Raw genomic sequence first — 21231 nt, 5'->3', positions numbered from 1 at the left:
GATCGATTCCTTAAAATGATGATGGTGGTGGTGGTGGTGGTGATGACGATGGTGGTGGTGATGATGGCGGTGGTGGTGGTGTTGGCGATGATGTTGTGGCTGCTGGGTTAATGGGGATGATGATGTTCTGTCTGCGGGTGGTAATGGTCAAGTACAAATTGCACTGATGATCATGATGATGGCGATGATGATACAGGCTCCGGTCCCGTCGTCAGACCCAGATTAGAGGCTTCATGTCGGCGGCTGGTAGCGGTCAATGAGCTCGTGTTGCTGTTCCTTGGGGAGTAGGGCTCCTTTCAGCTGTCTCGCTTCATCGTTTTGTGATTTCGCATGATGTTGTTGATGGTGATGGTAACGACGATGTATCCGTCTCATGTACGGCAACGACTTTCGTGTCATTTTCCGTGATAAAACGTTTTTGAGTTGCTGGAAATAAAACGATTTTTAAAAACCTCGGTCAAGCGGTCAAGGAGTTGTGGAGATATACATGTAGTTGGAAGAAGCGGTCTGCTGTGGCCTTTGACCGCTACCTGTTCAACAGCGGCGGCCTCCGGACGACTGTACGACTGGGTAGAACAAAGATTCCTGGATTCATGGATCCAGGGGCGCCACGTGTACGAATACAATCCGGGCGGATTTCGGATCCACGTAGATCCACTCTCGGCCGCTGCGTTTCACGTACTCCCCAGTCTCTGTGGTCGAGTACCTAGGGGACCGTTGCGGTGTTGGTGTTGGTGATGTGGTGGGTTAGGCATTAGGAGGAGAGGGAGGAGGGGGAGGAGGGGAAGGAGGAGAGGAAGGAGGAGGAGGAGGAAAAAACGAGGAAGAGAAGAGAAGAGGGAGGGAAATAGGAAACGGAGGAGGAGAAGAAGAGATCTCACAGACCTCACAAACCATGTAAATAAAGGCGCTAGCGTGCGTATCACCACGTATCAGTTACGTACAAGGTACTCGCAAGTTAAGGCCTTAGGGAGGGACTGAGTGTGGTGCGCTGTGGTGGCTGAATGGTTTCCATCCGGGCATCCCGGTGAAGCATCCCTGAGCATGCTCAGACATTGCATGCTCAGAAAGGCATGTACGACATGTCGTACGCGTTGCCGTACCTGTTAAACTCCACCGCTACCTTGACAGCCTCCGGCCTCGGCTCCGACCTGTCCACCAACCCCAGTGAGGTGACCTCCCACTTCACATCTGGGTACCTGGTGGGAGGGAATTGGTGGTGGTGGAGGGGGGGAGAGAGAGAGAAGACGGATACAAAGGAGGGGGAAACAGATTCAGACATGAGCTGCCTGACTGCCGGAAGGCGTCCAAAGCCTTGTAAGAAACTGCCCCCAGTGAGTCCTAAGCGATGATGATGAAGTCACTGACCCGTGGTTCAGGAAGCCATGTAACGTTAAGAGCGCCAGTGCATTGAAAGAGCACCAAACACCAACCCAAATTCCTCCACATGGCGGGAGGGGCCGGGCAAGTAACGACGGTAAACATGAACACACACTTTTGTGTTACTTACACATACATACACATACATACACATACATACATACATACATACACATACATACATACACATACATACACAACCCATTACGTTGTCATACTGCAAACCAAAGCCAAAAGCAAAAAACCGAAACACAGACAGTCAGTCACGTAGCCACCTGGCAAAGAAGCCGTTCATCATTTCCCGAATGGCCGGAAGACCGATACACACGGTGCCGAGGGCATCGCTACGGTAGGCAGCATCGGCGGAGAACATGCCGTACACCTGTACGACAGCAGCAGCGTCAAAGGACCCGGGAGGGGGCGGAGGGGGCCAGAAGGGAGGGACGGGCCTCTCTTGTTCCCCGTGGGGCTTTCCCCCCTAGGAGGTCTGTTTGATGGGTTGCTGTTATCTTTTAAGAGATAATTTTAGGGAAATAAAAGCCGCCAAGCTCCTGGAGGACTGCTCCAGGGACGGTTTCGTTGTGCGCGGCATTAAATTTCTTTGAGCATTTAAGGAGCAGAAAACTCTGTTACCCTGAGAGGTCGGGCGGTGCTTATAGGCGATCTGGCAGCCCTTGAGCCCTCAGCTCGTATTAGGGTGGTTTGCAGGTGTGCAGGTACGGGGAACGCACCCCCACGACCATGTAACACACATACATACAGATAAAACCCGTGTAAGGTAGCTTCCAACACTCCTAAACCCTAAGTTATTCCCACCTGCTCCAGGGAGGAAGCCCGCGACAGCCGCATGTACTCCGCCGCCACCCTGCGAGCGACCAGAGCCGCCTCTTCCTCCACCACCTCCTCCTCAGCCCCCTCCACCTCCTCTTCCTTAGCTTCTTGCCGCCGTTGCTGCTGCTTTTCAAGATACCCGGCCGGGTCCCCTGAATGACCCACCATCGCCCACAAGGCCCCGCAACGACCGTCGATTAAAAAGCTCCGGGGCCACCCTCCTAACCCCGACGACGGCGCGCGGCGACGGCGTACGACAAGTCGTGGCACGCTGCTGTCGTACATACACACACGTCCAACGGCATAGGATCAAGGAGAGACGCGCTATGGGGCATTCGGAAATGGAGGATTAAAAACGTATTGTATATAACTTGGGTGCGAAGCAGGTTCGCTTTGTGTGTGCGTGTGTGTTTACATGCGTACAGCGCCCGGTCGCTATGATGTGAGTAGCCGGTAGCGGAGGAAGCTGTTTGATTACCTGCTACAATTGAGCTATTAGGTGAAACTAGTCATGCAAGCCGGGGCTGCACAGCACAGCCCCTTACGAATAAGCTTACGTCTTAGGCGGAGACTGCCGTTAAGTCGGTAGGCATGTTAGGCATGAGGCCATCGCGCCTGCAGCCGCATTACCTTGCATGCCTCGCGGAGCCATGCAGTAGGTGTCGCTTGGAGTAAGCTGCTGGAGTTTGTACGGGTGGGCGCTGGGCTCTTTGGCTGTAGGGCTGGGCCGACTGTTGAAGGGCGGAAGGAGCAGCGCCAAGCAACATACTTGCCTGGCGCGTGATGGCAGCAGCACGAACACAGTAGCGGTCACGTTCACTGTGGAAGTTCCCTAACTCTTAAAAGCGTGATATCAAAGCAACTTTACAGAGGATTTATCATATAGACTATATATCGTACAATTTGCTCGATGTACTCGTTTGGGCAATTTGTTTACAGTAATGCTCAAAGCTTAGATCACGGTAGTAGATAGACGTTTGTATTTGCTTTACAAGCCATTTCGTGGGACGCCCCGAGGATGGCGTTGACGCGAGTGCTGTCGCGACGCACCCTAAAGCTTGGCCCCTTAGCACCTAGATGCCTCCGGGGTATTCAGAGTGGAAAAGAGGATTCAAATCAATTGCCATCAGTGGACACAGATGACAAGCCGAGCACATCATCGAACCCGGCGCTGGGTTGGCTTCGCGGACCGGAGGCCAACAAACCCAACAAGTCTGTTGAGGATGAATGGGAGGAGCTACGAGATCCTCAAACAGGCGCTGTCTCGTGGCGAAGCATTATGACGGGTGAGTCTGTACGGCTTCGCTTCTATACCGTTCGGTACTGCACAAATCCTTTGGACCATCGTCGTGCGTGGGACGCCGATCATGCCAAGCAAATCCAATTCAAGCCTTGCCAGTTTGGCAACTCCTGGATTCCTCTGAAACCCAAATGGACAGCTCTTTGCCACCATGCTCGCGTTGTCATCGTCATCAGCCGATAGGTTGACCGTCCTGCCAAAGCTTGATTTTCGGAGCTTCTTGCATATGTCTGGAGCTGGCTTACCTTCCCAAGGCTGAGATTTGCTTTCTGAGTTTGGTTTCTTCACTTCACCGTGGAAGCAAGCCCCTACTGTAATGCCTGAAGTTGCTCTTGCCAGTCAACCAATGCAGCGGCGAGCTGCTGCTCCAGCTACCACTCTAGAGTGCTGTTACCCCCCTTAATTTATCGTGGGTTTGGGTGCCGTACTTTCGTACTTTCCCCTAACTAGGTGTCAAGCCTGATACCTGGTAGCCGTACTTCCGTACTGCCGTACAGCCCCGTGTCAGCGCTGTCTGCCCAACCCACGTATATGAGTCATAACCCCCATATTCTCCGCCGCGTCTTTTTGTATCCTTTTTTTCGTTGCCCAATATAACATATACTGCTTTGTGCGGACTGCTGTTGATGGCTTTCGGACGTGCCGGCCGTTGGCCCTTTGCTTCTTCTTCATCTTCTTCTCCTTCTTCTTCTTCTTGCATCATCACAATATGATTACCCCCCCCATTAGGTGAGACGACCGTTCCCGGGGCGCCCAAGCCCGATACGTGGATAGAGGTACGGGTGCGGGCGGCAGTGGGGCAGTGGGGAGGTGGTGCAGCTCTGACTGCAGACGGGAGACAAACAAGATAAAGAGAACCCCCAAACAAGATGAAAACCTTAGAAATCCTAAAACCCTAAAACCCTTAAAAATGCCTGGGGAGAATGGGGGGGAAAGGTTACGGTGGGAGTTCCCACGGTGCGGAAGGTCTTTGGATTGCCGTACAAACCGTACGACAGGCCAGTTGGTTTCCTATTGTGCAAGCAAATTAGCTGGGTTTTGGACTCTAGGGGTGCAGTACTGTACTGTACGGGAAAGCTGCGCCGGCACACCGGGATAGATATCTCAACCCCATGGGCTCGGCTTGGTGGTTGGACGGGTGTGTGGTAGCTGGCTGCCGCTGAAAAGGCCTCTCGTGATACTGCCAGTGTTTGGTGGAGCGCTTATTAGCGCGTATTTGTAGACGTTATGTGTGTCGTACTGTGTACCAGCAACTACATCGGGCCAGTGTCCGGTATGGTGCGGCACGTTCTGTACTGCAGCAGCTGCTACTGTCGTACATTTGACACACGTGCTTTGTGTGATTATTCCACCTGATGACGCTGGTGCTGCTGTCGTACGACAACTGATCCTGCTGCCCGTTGTACGGCTCAGGTAGTGGACAAGAAAACCGGGCTGATATATTACTGGTGTAAACGAACTGGTGAGTGGTCGTTGGTGGGTTGGAATCTGTGTTTCGTTGTTAGTTTGTTGGTGGTTAAGAGAGTCGGTTATTTTGGGAAACGCTTTTGGGGGTATTTTGAAGCTTAGGATGTGAGTTGGGATTTGGGAGCTATGCGGATGGCGAGCACAGGGCCTTATATGTCTGTGGTGTAAAACACACATACATACACACATACACACACGTACACGTACGTGTTCAGATGACTTCTCTCGTGGCCCTCTGGCAACGTGAACGTGTACTTTGTGCCGTACACTGCCACCGCCGAGTACTGCCGGTGACCTCCGTACACTGTACGTCGACCGCCATCCGTACACCACGCAGGCGAGACGACGGTGCTTGGGGAGCCGAAGCCGGGGCCGTACGGCCGTAAGGCCCAATTCGACACGGAGGATTTGCATGTTGAGGGCGAGGGTGGTCAAGGGAGGGCGGGTGCGGAAGGCCCCAGTTTGATGCGGTTGGTGGCAAATCCGCTGATTATCGGAGTGTCCCTATTGGCGGTGCTGGGGATAGCGTACGAGAGCTTTTTTAAGTAGACTAGCTCTGGACCAGATCCGGAATCGATTTGAAATCCAAATCCAGGAACTCCAGGACGGATCCAATTTGATGGATCGCCATTCGGAACCATTCTGGATGTTTCTGTGCGGGAGGCGATCTGGGTCAGATCCAGATCCGGATCCTACAGGAGTTCTTTTTGTTTTTTAAATTATGAATCCATGTAAGCGGCGGGAAGAGGCCAGCTGGGCCGGCCGGCTGGTGCACCCGAGGAAGCAGCCCGAGCCCAACAACAAGAAGAAGAAGAAGAAGCAGAGGCATCACACTACACTGCAGTAGTACTGCAACATTTTGTAGAGCTATCTTTATACTACAGTAGTACGGCATTTGTTTGGTAGGTAAAGTCCAGAGTCAACAGGTGGCTTCAGCATCAGCAGTTTGTAACAATTAAAAAGGCAATTGAGCAGAGAGTTCAGCTTCAGCGGTGGCAGCGTACTACATTAAACGTACAGCACAGTACGGTACAGGTACGGTGCAGTACAGTAAAAACCACACGCAGCCTGAGCGATGTGTGGTAGCAGTTTCTTAAAATCCTCCGGAGATAGAGCAGTGGTGGAGCTGGCAGCAGCACGTTTGGAATCCTATCGTCCTCTTCGGAAATACACGCTGAAAGGTGGAGGTGGAAAAGGAGGGGAAGGCAAGGTTAAAAGAAGGACTCGGATTTGTGCTTACTGTGCTTATGTGAGCGCATCGCATCCCGATCTGGTATTCAGATTCTGCAACTGTATGACTGTAGCTTAGGAAGCTTAGAGTACGTGAGAACAACAGTAAGCTCCAATAGTGTAGGCAGAATGCCGGAACTATGGAGCTATCAGCTGAAGTAGCAAATTCGAAATTAAGCAAGCCATGCGGCTGCCGTACATAACTTAGCTTAGAGGCTACACTCGGTTCGCTCCTGCCACATCTAAGCTACAATTATGGCCTGTAGCCTTCATGGCTTGCTGTACGGCTGCGTTCGGGGTGCCGGACAGGACAGGGCGAGGAGTGCGGCATCGTCGTCAAGCCGGGTGTTTAGCTGCGCCTCACTGTCCTGCAGTTGGTTTCGGAGGTATTTGTTGGGTTCCTATCCTAATCCTGCAACCAGTGCCCTAATTCCAATCCTTGCGCTCAATGCATATCCGAATCCTACCCCGTCTCACCTAATCCTAATTTTCTGTCTGACCTGAGCATCTAATCTTTGCAACCCTCCTGTCTTGGATCCTCGTGGAGGACGATCAAGACCAATTGATCTTTAAGTTTAGTTGGAGACACGTTCCTTATCATTTCAATGGCCAGATCCTTGCATAGCTCATAGGCTTTAGCCAAGGAAGCTGTGACCGCCAAAACAATGTACGAGCTGTACGTGAAAGGTTTCGGAGGCTTACAGGAAACAAGCGCGGTAGGAATCATATTGTTAGAACAAGCTGCCCAGACACGGTGATCATATGTATCAGAAGTACGTATGATAATTGGGCGGTGTTGCAAATCCAACTTTATACCCGTCTAGTCACACGCAATCATTTTCGGGTTCTGTTATAAGAGACCACTTTGAGGCATAATTATATTCTCAGTTATGTCGCCCGCTCTGGATACCTTAACAGAGGACCATGCCGCTGTCTACGATAGACAGCTCCGCGTTTGGGGCGTGGAGGTGCAGCGCAGGTCTGTGAGATATCCGCATCGCAATTTCGTCATGCTAGGACATAGTGGGCTCAATTACCACCACAGCGCGCTCGGGCTTTTGGCCAACGATGTCGGGATTCATACCGTACGTGTAACGTGCAAGCCCTGTCGGGCACATGCCCTATCGGGGACCTTCCGTCGTAAACCATTTCCTTCCAACAGTACACAACACCCTGCCTGTACAACTGTTGGCACAGGCTTATGGAGGCAAAGGTGCTGATAATCGGACTTGGAGGCCTAGCTGCGGAGGTAAAACGGGGCCGCGATGCATTTGTGGGACCGTCAGCTGCCAAAGGCGTTGCGGCTTGCATCGCCACATGGTTGCCGTGGCGCGCGTTTCATTACCTACCTTATAAAGGCTTGATAGTACCCGCTTGCATTATGAGTTTCCCCCCTCCTCCTCCTCCTCCGTTCCTCCTCCATCTTTTGCCTTGCATTACGGAGCCTTGTATTCCGGCTTCACACCCAGGTCGCCAAGAACATCGTGCTGGCCGGTGTGGGCACGGTGGCCCTGGTGGATGATACACCCGCCTCCGCCGCTGCACCTGGCAATTTCCTCGTAGAGCCGTGTACCGCATCAGCATCAGCATCAGCATCAGCAGAAAACAGCAGGAGGTGCGGTGCTAGTGCTGTTAATGATGCTAGTGCTGCTAATTATGCTATTTCTCCTAATGCTGCTAATGCTGGTAGTGCAGCTAATGCTGGTAGTGCTGCTAGCGCTGCTAATGCTGGTAGTGCAGCTATCGCTGGTAGTGCTGCTATCGCTGCTAATGCTGCTATTGCGGCTGCGTTCGTTTCTGCGCACCCGGCCCCGGGCCACCGACGGGGTGCTTTGTGTGTCTCGCGCGCCTGGCGCTACAAGGGGCGCTACGAGGAGGAGGAGGAGGAGGAGATGGAGACCTTTTGGAGGAGGAAAAAAGTGCTCCCGCGATGTAGAGTCTTCTTGCTCACCCTCCTCAGCAAACCAGGATAATAAATAACATCTCTGTTGATCCGTTGAAGATTGAAGTCCCCCGATTACATCTCGCTTCGCGTCCTGCGCCCCGCTCTCCTGCAGCGTTGCGGAGGTCAGTGCGGCCACACTTCAGGCCATGAATCCGCTGGTTTCGGTGCGAGTGGAGCCGGGACCGCCCAGTGCAGCGGCGCTGCTGGCGGCGACTGGCGCCCCAGCGCCGGACGATAATGATCTGGCGCCGCCGCGGCCGGAGAGCTCCATGGCGGCGCAGGCGGAGGCGGAGGCGCTGCGGTCATTGGTGTCGCGGTACGACACGGTGGTTTCGTGCGGTCTGGCGTTACGGGAGGTGGCGGCGCTGGACGAGCTGTGTCGACTGTACGGCAAGCAGCTGTTTGCTGGGTCAGTGCGCGGCGCCAGCAGTTTTGTGTTTGCGGATCTGGGTCCGAAACACACGTATACGGTCAAGGTGTGGATATGCGGTCGAGGGAAAAGGGGGGAGAGGAGGGTTGAGAGGCGGGCTCTCGGTATGTACGAACACACGTAATGTGCACTGACGCAGGTGCAGAAAATATCCCGTCCCATGCAGATACTGGTGCAGAAATTATCGATATATATATGTTTATTGTATTATATATATATATTATATGTTGTGTAGTTTTATAGAAATATTTATGATGTATTTTATTTTTTAATATTTAGCTCTATATTTGTTATATACATATATGTATATTTATATATTTATATCTTTTGGAACATTGCAATAGCTGCCAACATTCCCATCAGGTTTTCCCTCGATGTGGCGGTCTCCATTAGCGTTCGGGAGTTGTGTCGTATCGTACACCTGCCGTACCATCGCAGCACCATTGCCGTCCAGAATGTCGTAATACCCAGGTGTAGACCTGGTGTGCTGGGTCCGTACATGTGCTGAAGCGGGTCGTACAGCACTGTCTTCCGCTTCCTGTGTGTAAACATATTTTAATATTTACTCCTTCAGGGCTTCGTTTTTCCTTTTGCTCACGTTCCTTCCTTCCCTCCCCCCGCCCCCCATCCCACAACGCACACGGCGCGATTCACAGGGCGAAATTGGCGAAAAAGTGGTTGAGTACGGCACTTTCCAAGATGCCATGAAGGCCGATCTGTCAACTGTCAACAAACGCACCCACCCGCTGTATCTGGTGGTCAGAGGCGAGTCAAAATTACCGGGAGCGGTACTGTTGGGGGCAGTGCGGGTGTGCATGTGTGCGTGTGTGTGTGGGGGGGGGGAGAGGAGGGGGGAGGTTTTGGTTGGTAGCCTGGCAGGGCGGCTGTCACTAGGGGCTGTTTTTCTGTCGCCTTGTCGGTCGGTTTTGTAATACTGAAACCGCCAATGAAACCGCCAATGAAACCGCCAATCAAACCGCCAATCGAACCGCCAATGAACGGGCTGCTGCCTCAATGACACATCAATCAGTGCGGGGCTCGTGGAACCCCTTGCAGGGGGGTTTGAGATCTTTCCCTCCGTCTCGCTCCCTCCCACTTAGGCCAGGCCTAGTCGCCAGTGCCACCACACCGGGTCCTGGCCCCATTACACCGCTCGCCGCCTTGGCACCATCTCATGCCATCCCATGCCCCGCCACCCACTTCCGTACACCGTCGTACACGGCCCCCCCCCCCCGCGCCATATTGGTCATCTCCCTAATCAAAATATGTGTGTTTTCCTCTCGGGTTTTCGCTCGTGGTTGTGGTGGTTTCGGACGCAACGTGGGCAACGGGGCTATGGTCCGATTCCCCTAAACAGCCTGTTGGGAGTTTGAAAAGGAGCACAGCCGACCCGCCGCTGGTCTCGGGGATGCGGCGGCAGTGCAGGCCATTGCGCAGCGCCTGGCGGAGGCAGCTGCCGCCGCCAAGGCCGGCGCCGGTGCCGGCGCCGCCGCGGCCACGGCGGCGCTTCCAGAGGGCCTTGTGGAGGGCTTTGTGCTGGATGGCGGCAGGGGGAGAGAGGGGGCAGTCGCACCGGGCGCCGCCGTGGAGGCGATGGAGGCGGAGGCGGAGGCGACGCCGCTGGGGGAGCTGGCGCCTGTGTGTGCTGTGGTCGGGGGCGTGATGGCGAACAACTTGCTGCGTGCGGTTTCGCAAGTCAATCCCCCGCTCCGGAACCTGTTCTTCTACAGCTTCTTTGTGCGTGACGGCCTGGGCGTCGAAGAGTATTTTTAACGCGCCAGGCGACCCTCTGGGGTAATAATAAGACGAACCAACCACAGGGGAAAATGAAGCAGGTATACCGGAGATAGACGGATATAGTCCAGGAACGAACAGATCAGGAACTGCATCAGAATTATACTGACAGGTAGTGGTTTGGGTGAGATAGCTTGAGGTACCTCGCAGTACAGTTGTACAACATCTGTGTTTACTGCATTCGTTACTGCGCAAATTACGTAATGATTTGCGCTTGAGGACTTCTGGTATGTAGAGTATCCTGCTAAGTTGCTCTAGTAGATTAAAGAGGGCCGGGGCGGACAGTAGGCATGACAGAGGCTGCAAGGTGACATGGCAAGGTGACATGGAGTAAAATGGAATAAAATCGGCAATTATAATATAAGGAGGTTTTCGCACTTGATGTCATGGGCGGAAGGGGATGTGCACGTAGCCGCGTCCGGGGCGTGACCTTACATGTCTTGAAGTGGGCAGAAGTGGGGAGAAGGAAAAGGATTCATCGATTACGGCACGGCACACTCAAGGTATTCGGCAGGCCAAGGGAAAGTTAAAAAAAAGCACAAAAAAACGAGCTTCCGAAAAAGCCCTTTTTTAACTCCAGGTAAATCGACCTTCGAAGGGAGGCGGCCAGGGTTGTAGCATGACAGCGCTTTTCTTTTCTCTGTAACGCGCATGCAGGGCCAGTAAACAGGGAGCCGGAAATAAAAGCTGGGGTGGACGAAGGGGGACTATAAGAGTGGCTACAGCAAAAGGTCTGGATGCGGATGCCGAAAGGGAGGTTCGGCACTTCATTGTGGGGACGATGTTGCGCCGGCAGGAGGTCGTACACCATGCTGCAGCTTAGCAACCACAGTAAGTTTCTTGTAAGAGTTTCTAAGATCCTAAAATAGATTTATTGACTAGGAACCTATCATGCTGTTGAAGTCGGCTTGAAAATGGCTGTGCGGTCGGTTGATTGTGCGGCGGACGGTGCCGGCATCAAGGGAAGAGCATGACGACAGCGGCACCCGTGCAAGCCGGTTATGGCCGTCTTGAACGAGTTCTATTAGATCCTTGGCTCTAGGATCTCGACGAGAGAGATGCAGATTCTGCATCTCTCTCGTCGCGATCCCATAGCCAACGATCTGCATTGCAGATGCGTCTTTGCGAAAGCCCGGTCGCTGCCATGTTGTTGGTTGCCGTAAAATAACACCAAAAGCAAATAGCGGCACAAGAAGCAGGATGGCTGCCAATCTTTGGCTCTTTTGGCCTGCAGGGCACTGTTGTAACTTAGGCGAATTACTTTAACTTTAGAGATATGCTGCCATAGCATCCTCTGATTTACCATCACTTTCTGGAAAGTAGACAAACAATCTTTATACGCGGGGCCAGAAGACTTTGGCAAACCCTAAAGAAACTCGCAGCCTAAACGCACTGCATGCATCTCTTACGGCCTTGTTACGGTGCCCTCCTGTACTTAATAAGCGATTGATTCTGTTCCTCTTACAGCAGCGGGCAAGGCCAGCTCATTCCTCGCAGGCAATTTTAGCGGGCCCTGACGACAACGAGAGTTAATGGCAATAATTGCGTACAATTTAATTTTGTTTGGGACTGTTAGCTGGACATCAAAATGCTAGCTATAACTTGAAGGTCGAAACCGACGGTGCAGGACGTACAGTTTCGGTTAGGCGGGCTTGCTTGTGGGCGGGCTTGCTTGCGAGGTATTTACAGATCCTAGCTAATATTTATACATTGTTTGCTCGTTAGTGCACTCGCTGTGCTCATCGGAACTTATTCAGTCGGTAGGCAACCTCTTACGCTTCAGACCTCGCACCTCAAGAACTTGGCAGAGCTGTACAACAACATCCAAAGAAGTCCAAAGAAGGGGATTTTACCTTCTGCACCTGCTTAGTAGCCCTGCGGGCTTTTCGTGCACTCAGGTGCAATAATGTCCCGACTACAGGCAGGACTAGAGTTGATAGCCGAGCCCTCTTCTTCAAGCGGCCAGGGCTGGCTAATGCCAGACACGGAAATAAATAATATAGAAGCCCGTGCGGTGCCTCCCGTCCTTTTTGTGCTGAATCCCGCAATTGGACGCTGCGACATCAGCGTCTTGGACCTCAGCACCTGGAGTCCTAGCCACCTGTGCCCCGCGTCCTGGGCGTTGCAAGACAGCTCAAATAGAGTGGCCCACAGCTCCGCCGATGGCGCCGATGACAACTCCCCCGCCTCCGCCGCTGTCGCTGCTGCTGCTTGCGATAGCGGCGCAGCCGCTGCTGCTGCTGCTGCTGCATCAGAGCACTGCGCATCGGCGGCGGAGGAGCCCATCGCTGCCGCCACCGCCGCCGTACATGATACCACCACCGACGGCTGTGACGATGGCGTGGCCGACGGCACAGCAAAGTTCCCGACTTCGTCGTCGTCGCTGCCGCTGCGGCGGTGCCTTGCAGAGGTGCCAGCGGCGGCATCATCCCCTTCCACCTCCACGGCATTGCCGCCGCTGCCGCCGCCGCCGCTGCCGCCGCCGCTGCCACCGGAATACCCTAGGCCCATCCAGTTGAACGCAACGACATTATCACCGGCTCGTCCAACAGCTTGTCCAACTGTCAACAACATCTCAGTGGAGCGTTTCGCCGTCGGCCTCGGCGTCAGCGTCGGCGTTGACAGACGGCTCATTTGCTGTCCGGTGCAGCAGCCGCCATTGATGATGGTGGGTTCAACCGACGGCCCCGGCAGCACAACCACCACCACCACCACAACCACCACAACCACAACCACAACCAACGTTGCAACTGGTCGGAGCTGCCTGCGGCCGATCCGAACCTGGTCGTCCGTCGCCGCCAACTCGCAGAACTCGCAAGGTGGCGGCGGCAGCGGCGGCGGCGGCGGCTTTGAGGGGATGATAAGGCCCGCTAAGACCGTACGGTGGTTGGACCACGTCGCCCTGCAGGTGGGTTTGGGAGTTGGGGGTTGGGGGTTGGGGTGAGGACTATGAAACGGCGAACCATCCATCAGGCCATGGTTAAGAGTTAGTTAGGATGGTCCAAAACCGTACGAACCGCCCGAGGGGCAATGAGCACCGGGGATGGCTAGCTATGTGCCGTATTCGGTTCTGACGGTGTCATCTGGGCCCATTACGTGTATCGGTTCGTTCTGGCAGGCCGTGGCCGAGGCGCAATCGGTAGCTTCCTCATTGTACGGCATGGTCTCCGAAACACCTGACCGGCCAGTAATGATTACGGCGGCGGGGTTGGCGGAGGCGGCGGCGGCGGAAGGGCAGAAGGTGCCGGACAGAGGTGTGGCCATGTCGTTCGCGAAGGACCGCCGTACTGTACGGTATGTGCTCCAAACGTTGACAACCTTGCACTTGGAGGATACGTCAACGGGCAGCCAGGTGCCGTCGTCGACGTCAGCGTCGCCGCCGCCGCCGCCGCTGCCGCCACCGCCGCCGCTGCCGCCAGAGCAACAGCAGCAGCCGCACCACGAACTACTTCAAAATTTCCTCAGCCCTGAAATGCTTCGCGCATTGGAGCATTCGCAACCCATAAGTGGCGTCTACACATTTACGTGCACCGATAGCTCCGACCCGTCGATCTTTGTCATACAGCCGCCGTACGCCGCCGCCGCGGCCGCTCGCGACGGTGACGACGACCCAGCTTTGGAGCTCTCCCGCAGCGTCCCACTTGATTGGCTCTCTGGCGGCTGCTACGGCAAGTACGGCATGAATGGCGCCGGCGGCGATGATGAGGATGGCGAGGATGGCGACGGCGTTCTTGAAGGCATCCACGTCGGCGTCGGCGTTGACGTCGAGGATTCCGGCGGCGCCATCAGCGTGCTTGACTCATACACAGAGTTTGACGGAGACCCCGGCGGCGGCGCGGGGTGCGGACATACCCAACCCCGTCAACACCAGTTTGACCAAACGCAGCAGGCGGCGGTGGCAACGGCGGTGGCGGCGATGGGGTTGCAACGCGTGGCTCGGTCGTCCACACCGAACGCGATGGTGAGATGTACGGGTGGCATCACGCATGGCGACGGCGACGGCGACGGCGAACCGGGAAGCGCTTGCGGAGCCTCCGGCAGCATCATTTCCACGCTACAGACCCACAGCGGTACGACAGCGACTTTTGGATTTGGCGGCTGTAGCGGACTTCTCAACAGCAGCGGCGTCGACGTCAGCTCGCCCTCCACTGCCGCCGCCGCCGCCGCCGCCGGCATCGCGCCGCCCGGCGCCGCCACCGGCCTCGTGAACGCTGGCGGCGGTGGCGGCGGCGGCGGCATTTCGTCATGGAGCATTTCACAGCCAGTTGCAAGTCCGGACCATCTCGGTCGGGAGGTCGTACACTCTCCGGCGGCGGCGGCCGCTCCGTGTCGGCTCCGTGGTTGCTTTGGGGGCCGCCGTCGCCGCCTCTGCCGCCACGACGGCGGCGGCGCCGCAGCTGTGGCGGCAGCGCCGACGGCGGCAGGGCTGGATATGTGGTGGCGGCGGCTCCCCAAAGCGTTGACCCCGAGATCCAGTTTGAGCTTTCTAAGTTCTTGCGTGCGAAGCCCACCCGCGGAGGCCTTATGAAGCCCTAGGACTTGACAGCCGTATCTAGAGCTCCAGGAGTCTCATTCGATGCTAGGGTTTGGCTAGCTCCGGAACCAGCCTCCTGCACCTCGCCGTACATGTGCATGTGTTGTTGGTGGGGCCTGGTCGGACTGCGGAGGGAAAGAGTGAAGCCCTCTCCCCAAGTTTCGCAACGGTTCTTAGTTACCCCCCTAACCCGCGAATCCTCCCTCCCCCCCCCACCCCTCCCCCCCTACCCCCCTACCCACCACCACCTCCACCACCCGCGCCACCACCACCACCGGGGTTATCCATGTCCTGAATCCGATGCCGGCGTCGGAAGCCGTAGCTTTATGGAAATCGTCTCTTACTGTGTCTGACTTTATGTCTGTATGTGTCGGCCCTACATACCGTGTATATATGTATGCATGTATGTATGTGCGAGCGAGCGCATTAATCTAGATCCGGTAGGGGGAAGCATCGGCTTTGTGCGTGTGTATGTATGTACAGCTGGGCTGTGAATCTGTCCTGTGGTCGTGGAGGTGGAATTGGATGCGAGGTTGATTTGCAGTTGTACGAATGAGCGAGACGAGCATTTCCAACCCCACATGGGACCACCGCAACGCAGAAAGCGGGCCATACCGTACCCCATTTGTTGCCGGTGGTGCTCGAAACAAAAAATGAAAGTGGGACGAGCCATCTTCTAAAAATGAAAGTGGGACGAGCCATCTTCTAACAATTTGAGGATTTGGAAAATTTGGTGTCCGGGATTTAATATCCGTTACTGGGTGCCTCGGGCTAGTCAGTGTTGTACAGTGTCGTACGCCAACACGACCTACCCGTCCAAGGCTTCTGCCTATCTGCACGTGTTCTAGTTCTCTTGTTAGGTTGGGCGGAATGGTTTGGGTGGAGAGGACTCACCACCTGAGAGGGGGGGGGTATAGGGTTCTTAGGGTTTTACTGCTTAACTGGCTTACATGTGCTCACGACGGATCTCTATTACACTTACTGCACACAGCAGTTCGTCGGCCTCGCCACGGCCAGTCGTCTCCCCCGCCCCACCCTCCGCTCCTACCTCCTCCCCACCCTCCGCTCCTACCTCCTCCCCACCCTCCGCTCCTACCTCCTCCCCACCCTCCGCTCCTACCTCCTCCCCACCCTCCTCCCCACCCTCCTCCCCACCCTCCTCCCCACCCTCCTCCCCACCCTCCTCCCCACCCTCCTCCCCACCCTCCTCCCCACCCTCCTCCCCACCCTCCTCCCCACCCTCCTCCCCTACCTCCTCCCCTACCTCCTCCCCTACCTCCTCCCCCTTTTCTTTGTTCATTGTCGTGTCTCGGTGTTTATTTTAGATCGCCGCTTCCAAAATGAATTCGGGGCCCCCGTAGGGTTGATCGACTTCGATGCCAGCGCAATAGTTAATCTCATCTCATGTGTTATCGAGTGAGTGTTGGGGACCTCTGTCGCGTGCCCCTCTCCACCCTGAACGGCGTACCTGCAGCTAGCTGGTACACAGTACGGATGCGCATTGATGTGTATGTATTGGTGTATGTGTATTGGCGTGTATGTGTATTGGGGTGTGTGTGTGTGTGTGTGTGTGTGTACAGGAGCCTCGTTTTCATTGGGGGGCATTTGGGGGGGTCGCCAGCTGTGGGCGGTTAATTGTTTGGTTCGTTGATTCGTTGGTTGGTTAGTTATAAATAATGGATGACTCGTCGGTTGTCGTACTGCATGTCCTTATGCTCGATTCGCTGCAATCATAATGCTGTTACTCGTATGTTTAATTTCGTAAGCTCTGAAGAATGTGAACCAACCACTCCTGGGTTAACATGCATGGGCTCCTCAGGGATGGGGCACCCCAGTCGATATTTTCTTGCCGTACCACTCCTACGTGCCGTACTACCCACCCCAACCCTCACACCGCGGACACCTGCGCGCGTGTCCACCACCGCCATTACCACCCCACCCACCCCACCCCACCCCACCACGCCACGCCACGCCACTACGCATTGCATTGTGCTGCATGTATGTATGTATGTATGTATGTATGTATGTATGTATGTATGTGCAGCTTTTACATTACATTTGTTGGGTTTTGCAATAATGATGTGCTCGGGTGCGAATGCTTTGTCTTGCTAGTCTTGCTAGCTTCAGTCGCGCCAGTACTTCAAATCATGGAGGTCAGTGATGGCAGTGGGATGAATTGGGAGAAACCTGGACATAGCTCTTGACTGATGGATAGATTTAAAAATAGATAGATAGATAAACAGGTAAGATGCTAATAACGTACGTCATCATCATCAGCAGCTGCTTTCTTATTTTCGCATAGATATCTCGTATGGATGCTTTCCTGTTAATAAAGCAACGTGTGGCAAGACGAGGGATGTAAAGATAACAACGATAACAAGGTAGGCGACTGGCAGAGGTTAAGGCCTGACTTCTGCTCCCGGTCGACCCGGGTTCATATCCGCCTGCCGACTTCTCGGGTGTTTGAGAGGTGGTGAAATGGGAGGTGGCCCCCCATCTTGTGGACGGTGTAGGACGTGATAATGTCAACTCGCGAGCTGACCAGGAACTAAGTTGAGGCGCCGTTGATCCGCTAGATTTGGTTGGATGCTGGTGGTGAGTTGCCAAACTCAAAGAGTACATTCTAAAGTCGGATGGGGTGAATGGCTTAGGGTGCCCCTCTAGCAGGGGAGAGCAGGGAATTGCCTCGGGAAGGAGGCCACTGGTGAAGCTTAACCACCCTGTAACAACATCAACAACATCAACAATGTACGGATCAAGCAGTTTGTGTTGGTGATGGGAACGAGATGCGTGTGTTGGGTTTGTGGTCCTTTCAGCTAGCCATGTATCAATATTTACCGTACATGCCGTATATGCCGTACATGCGCTCTTGAGTCACCGTGGCGGGTGTGATGTTCACCACCCGTCAAACTGCAGGTGGGGTGTCGATGGCGCACCGCACCCAGTTAAAGATGCATAACACTAACAACCACACACATAACAAGGCACTAAGCCAGCTGGGCCTGTCGTGAAAACATCTTTTGCTTTAGTGGTGAGTGAAGGCTTGTAACAATAATGAGTTAAAGGAGTTGTCGTTGTCGTTGCCCTGGCTGGGTGAATAACGACTATAGGTGATGCACACATAAATACTGGAGCCCGCTGTAACAACCATCACACACACATAAATACTGGAGCCCGCTGTAATGACCATTACACACACATAAATACCGGAGCCCGCTGTAATGACCATCACACACACATAAATACTGGTATTGGTAGTGGCTGGTGATGGTGGCTAATGGAGCGACTTACACAGAGGTGCTACACACGCAGTAAAATGTTCCTAATTAGGCTCCTCGCTCAGCCAGCCCCTTACTAGCGCGCACACGCATACATATATAAGGGTTTGGCACCACTGGTAAAGCGCGACCATTGCCCCCGGGAGATCCCGGGATCGATACCCGTTAAGGTCAAAGTCCTTTCGATGGTGGAAGGCATTGCGCCCCTAGTTAATGGACGGTGGTGACCTGGGATGAACTTAACCTTCGAGACGATCAGGAATGGAGTTGGGCCGCTATCGACCGGCAGATTCCGTTGGATGCTGGTGGTGGGTGCGGAACCTGAGCGATCCACTGAGAAGTTGGCTAGGGTGACTGGATGAGGGTGCCCCGAAATACCGGGGAAGGCAGCGTTTCGCAGGGTAGCTGCCACGGGCGAAGATACACCCCCCTGCTTCACACATCATATATACATACATACATACACACACATACATAAATACACAGGCAGCGGCCAGCAACCTCGGTCACCCGGGGAGCGGAGGGGGGCGGGGCTGGAAACTGAGGATACGTCGCGGTGCGGGGTCGTGGAGCGTGTGGGTTAGCGATTCGTGGTTGGGCCGGCTGACCGCTCTAAAGTCAGACTCGACCTGACAGCCAGACTCGCCAACCCAGCTACAGTTGCAGGAGAGGTAGGGGCCGCTAGGTCGAGCGCGTCAGCGACTGCAGGGCGCCTGTCAATAAACAGGAGGCGTGCGAGCAGCGTGGAACAGCAGCATAGTCTGCTGCCGTACGCACGTGTTTTTTTTTGGTCGATGCTACAGTCTCATGACGCGACAGCTGTGCACCATCTCACCGGACGCATCGTGTGCGATAGAGATCTAAAGGTGATGTGATACATATCATATGGCCCATCACGTGGGGTAACGCGAGCACAAGGAGGCGCGCTAAGGCGGCGTCATAGCGCCGTAGCGTCTCCTTGCGCTCGTGTTACCCCACGTGATGGCCCAGAGCCGACGCAGCATATTCCTCACACCGGCAACACCCGCCCCTCCATAACGGCCCCCCTGAGCTGTGTGGGTGGGTGCGGCCAGTGCTGTGGCCGGGGGGGGGGCCCAGAAGTGCGCACACGCCGCGCGCCCGCCGCTTCTGGACCTGCCCGGTCGTGGTGACCATGGTGCAGCATGATGTACGCATCAGTTCTCTTATAAGCTGTGTGAGCTTCGTACTACTTTTATACTTGCTATTGCCGTTATTACTACACTCGCAGGAATGCTTGCTTTGCCCCGTCCTGCTGAGGTCTGCGAAGGGTGACGACTCCTTCGGGGATGGCGCGCTGTTGCAGTTGTATCGTTTTTTTTATCGTTTCTAACAAGATTCCGCCGTACATGTCTTAGGCCGTACACTTCTTTTAATACTGTAATTCACTTGTTGGCTCCCCTCTCGCTGCAGCAATAATGGCTGTTGACTGCCCATAAGCTCCCCGGCTTCCATGGACGGCTCCCCTTCTCTTTCCCCCCCCCCCTTTTTTGTGCGGAACCCTTATAGCCCGTATAACCCTGAAGTAGGCTGGACGAATGGGGTGCTCCGATAGGGGTGGAGGTCGTCTGGCTTCGATTTCATAATGTGCTCCCCGGAGGCCGGAGGCGCTCCTCTTGGGAGGAGGAGGCTACTGCTCACCCCAGGGGTCCAGTGTGTACAACAGCGTTGACAGGAGTGTGGCCCCTCGTTGCGATCAGTGACGTCCCTGACGCCGTATTTGGCACAGCATTACCACTGGTGAGCTCGACAGGCTGCTGCGTGAGTGCGACGACGAGGTGTGCTATTTGCGGGCGATTTTAATGCCCGTACGGCAATTACTCCCCCCCCGTCCCCCGTACCTGCCCGGGACGCTCAGTACAGTGGTGCAGCGCATCCTAGGCATCATACACGCGAACAGAGATACCGGCGTCAATTCTTTTGGGAGGCGGCTGGCACAGAGGTGCCTTGATACTAGAACCGCAATTGTCAATGGTCGGGCGCCAGGGGAGACAGACATGGAGACAGACCCACACATTTTCTAACTGTGTTCAAGGGCGCAGTTCCGTCGACCTATGTATTGTATCTTATGGTCTCTTTGAGCACCCAGACACCCTAAAAGTCCTGAATTCTTGTTTGTGGGGTGAGGTGAATGTGTTGAGCGATCATCATCCGCTCATTCTTCGCCTGCACGCTGCCCCGCGGCCCTCAATGGATTGCGCGGCCCGCACAATCCATTCTCCGGGAGACACCAGCCTGCCCTGGCACCCTAACGCATCTCCATCTTTGATATTTCGCGTAAAGGACGCTTTACTGGCCTTTTCCGTGACCCGGATGGTAACACTGCCACGACCATCAGCCCGCTCGAGCAAAGGCTCGTGGAGGGAGGCTTGTGTGACGACAGCAAGGACGGCCTGCGTGCCCTGCTGCTCGGGACGTGTGCTAGGAAGGCTTTCAGTGCGTCGGCACGGGGGCGAGGGAGTTACGAGGGCCGCGAGTGGTGGAACGTGGAATGTGGCAATGCTTGGAAAATGACATGATGAGGTTCAGGGGGGCGGTCAGGGATCCCGTCTGGGCCAAGCTGCCGGACGCACAAAGGGCTACCTGGAAGGCCAAGCACCGTGTCTTTAAGAAGGCTACTAGAAGGCCGCTATTCAGGAGACCGAATTTGAAAATATGCGTAAGAGGATTGCGGATGCCGATTGAATCCGCGCGGCCTGTGGACATGGGTGCCCGCCGCCTTGTGTAGTATCCTGGGTATCACGGGATCTGTCATCCGCCGATCGGTTCTTTTCTGCGAAATACGTGATACAATACCTTGTGGGATTGCAGATATAAACTTTCTACTGACCATTTTTGCAGAGTGCTTAACGGTAGTGGGGACGGGCGTCGCGGCTTCAGTGGCTTCAGTGGCTGATACCCTGGTTGCTCGCATACTGCGTTGCGATGAGTTTCGACCAGGCAAGGATACCGTGTAGAGGAGGCTTGTTGGGCAAGGAATAGCCAGTGTAGCTGGCTCGATGTGGATCGAGTAGAGCACCGTCG

At 54.9% G+C, this 21231-nt stretch overlaps 4 protein-coding genes across 4 annotated transcripts; 3 read left to right on the top strand and 1 right to left on the bottom strand.

The window, feature by feature from the left end:
* Positions 1 to 2: 2 nt before the first annotated feature.
* VOLCADRAFT_106361 (uncharacterized protein) lies at positions 3 to 2496 on the bottom strand (the record flags this gene model as incomplete). Its single annotated transcript, XM_002954310.1, has 4 exons — positions 3 to 706; positions 1104 to 1199; positions 1656 to 1762; positions 2197 to 2496. 4 exons carry the CDS (start codon positions 2494 to 2496, stop codon positions 592 to 594), a joined length of 618 nt encoding a protein of 205 aa, XP_002954356.1. The 3' UTR covers positions 3 to 591.
* Positions 2497 to 3490: 994 nt separating this feature from the next.
* Positions 3491 to 5527, top strand: VOLCADRAFT_95200 (uncharacterized protein; the record flags this gene model as incomplete). The annotated part of the gene is made up of 4 exons (XM_002954385.1): positions 3491 to 3497; positions 4241 to 4287; positions 4925 to 4973; positions 5316 to 5527. 4 exons carry the CDS (start codon positions 3491 to 3493, stop codon positions 5525 to 5527), a joined length of 315 nt encoding a protein of 104 aa, XP_002954431.1.
* Positions 5528 to 7098: 1571 nt separating this feature from the next.
* Positions 7099 to 10356, top strand: VOLCADRAFT_95199 (uncharacterized protein; the record flags this gene model as incomplete). Its single annotated transcript, XM_002954384.1, has 6 exons — positions 7099 to 7187; positions 7406 to 7457; positions 7678 to 7823; positions 8266 to 8629; positions 9240 to 9402; positions 9941 to 10356. The coding sequence occupies 6 exons, from the start codon at positions 7099 to 7101 to the stop codon at positions 10354 to 10356; spliced, it is 1230 nt and encodes a 409-aa protein (XP_002954430.1).
* An 830-nt stretch (positions 10357 to 11186) lies between these two features.
* VOLCADRAFT_95198 (uncharacterized protein) lies at positions 11187 to 14905 on the top strand (the record flags this gene model as incomplete). Its single annotated transcript, XM_002954383.1, has 5 exons — positions 11187 to 11208; positions 12276 to 13045; positions 13187 to 13285; positions 13496 to 13671; positions 13915 to 14905. 5 exons carry the CDS (start codon positions 11187 to 11189, stop codon positions 14903 to 14905), a joined length of 2058 nt encoding a protein of 685 aa, XP_002954429.1.
* Positions 14906 to 21231: the final 6326 nt, after the last annotated feature.

Source organism: Volvox carteri (genome assembly GCF_000143455.1).
Source record: "Volvox carteri f. nagariensis unplaced genomic scaffold VOLCAscaffold_42, whole genome shotgun sequence".
Taxonomy (NCBI): domain Eukaryota; kingdom Viridiplantae; phylum Chlorophyta; class Chlorophyceae; order Chlamydomonadales; family Volvocaceae; genus Volvox; species Volvox carteri.
The sequence above is the reverse complement of the archived record's forward strand: the minus strand, read 5'-3'. Positions and strand labels throughout refer to the sequence as shown.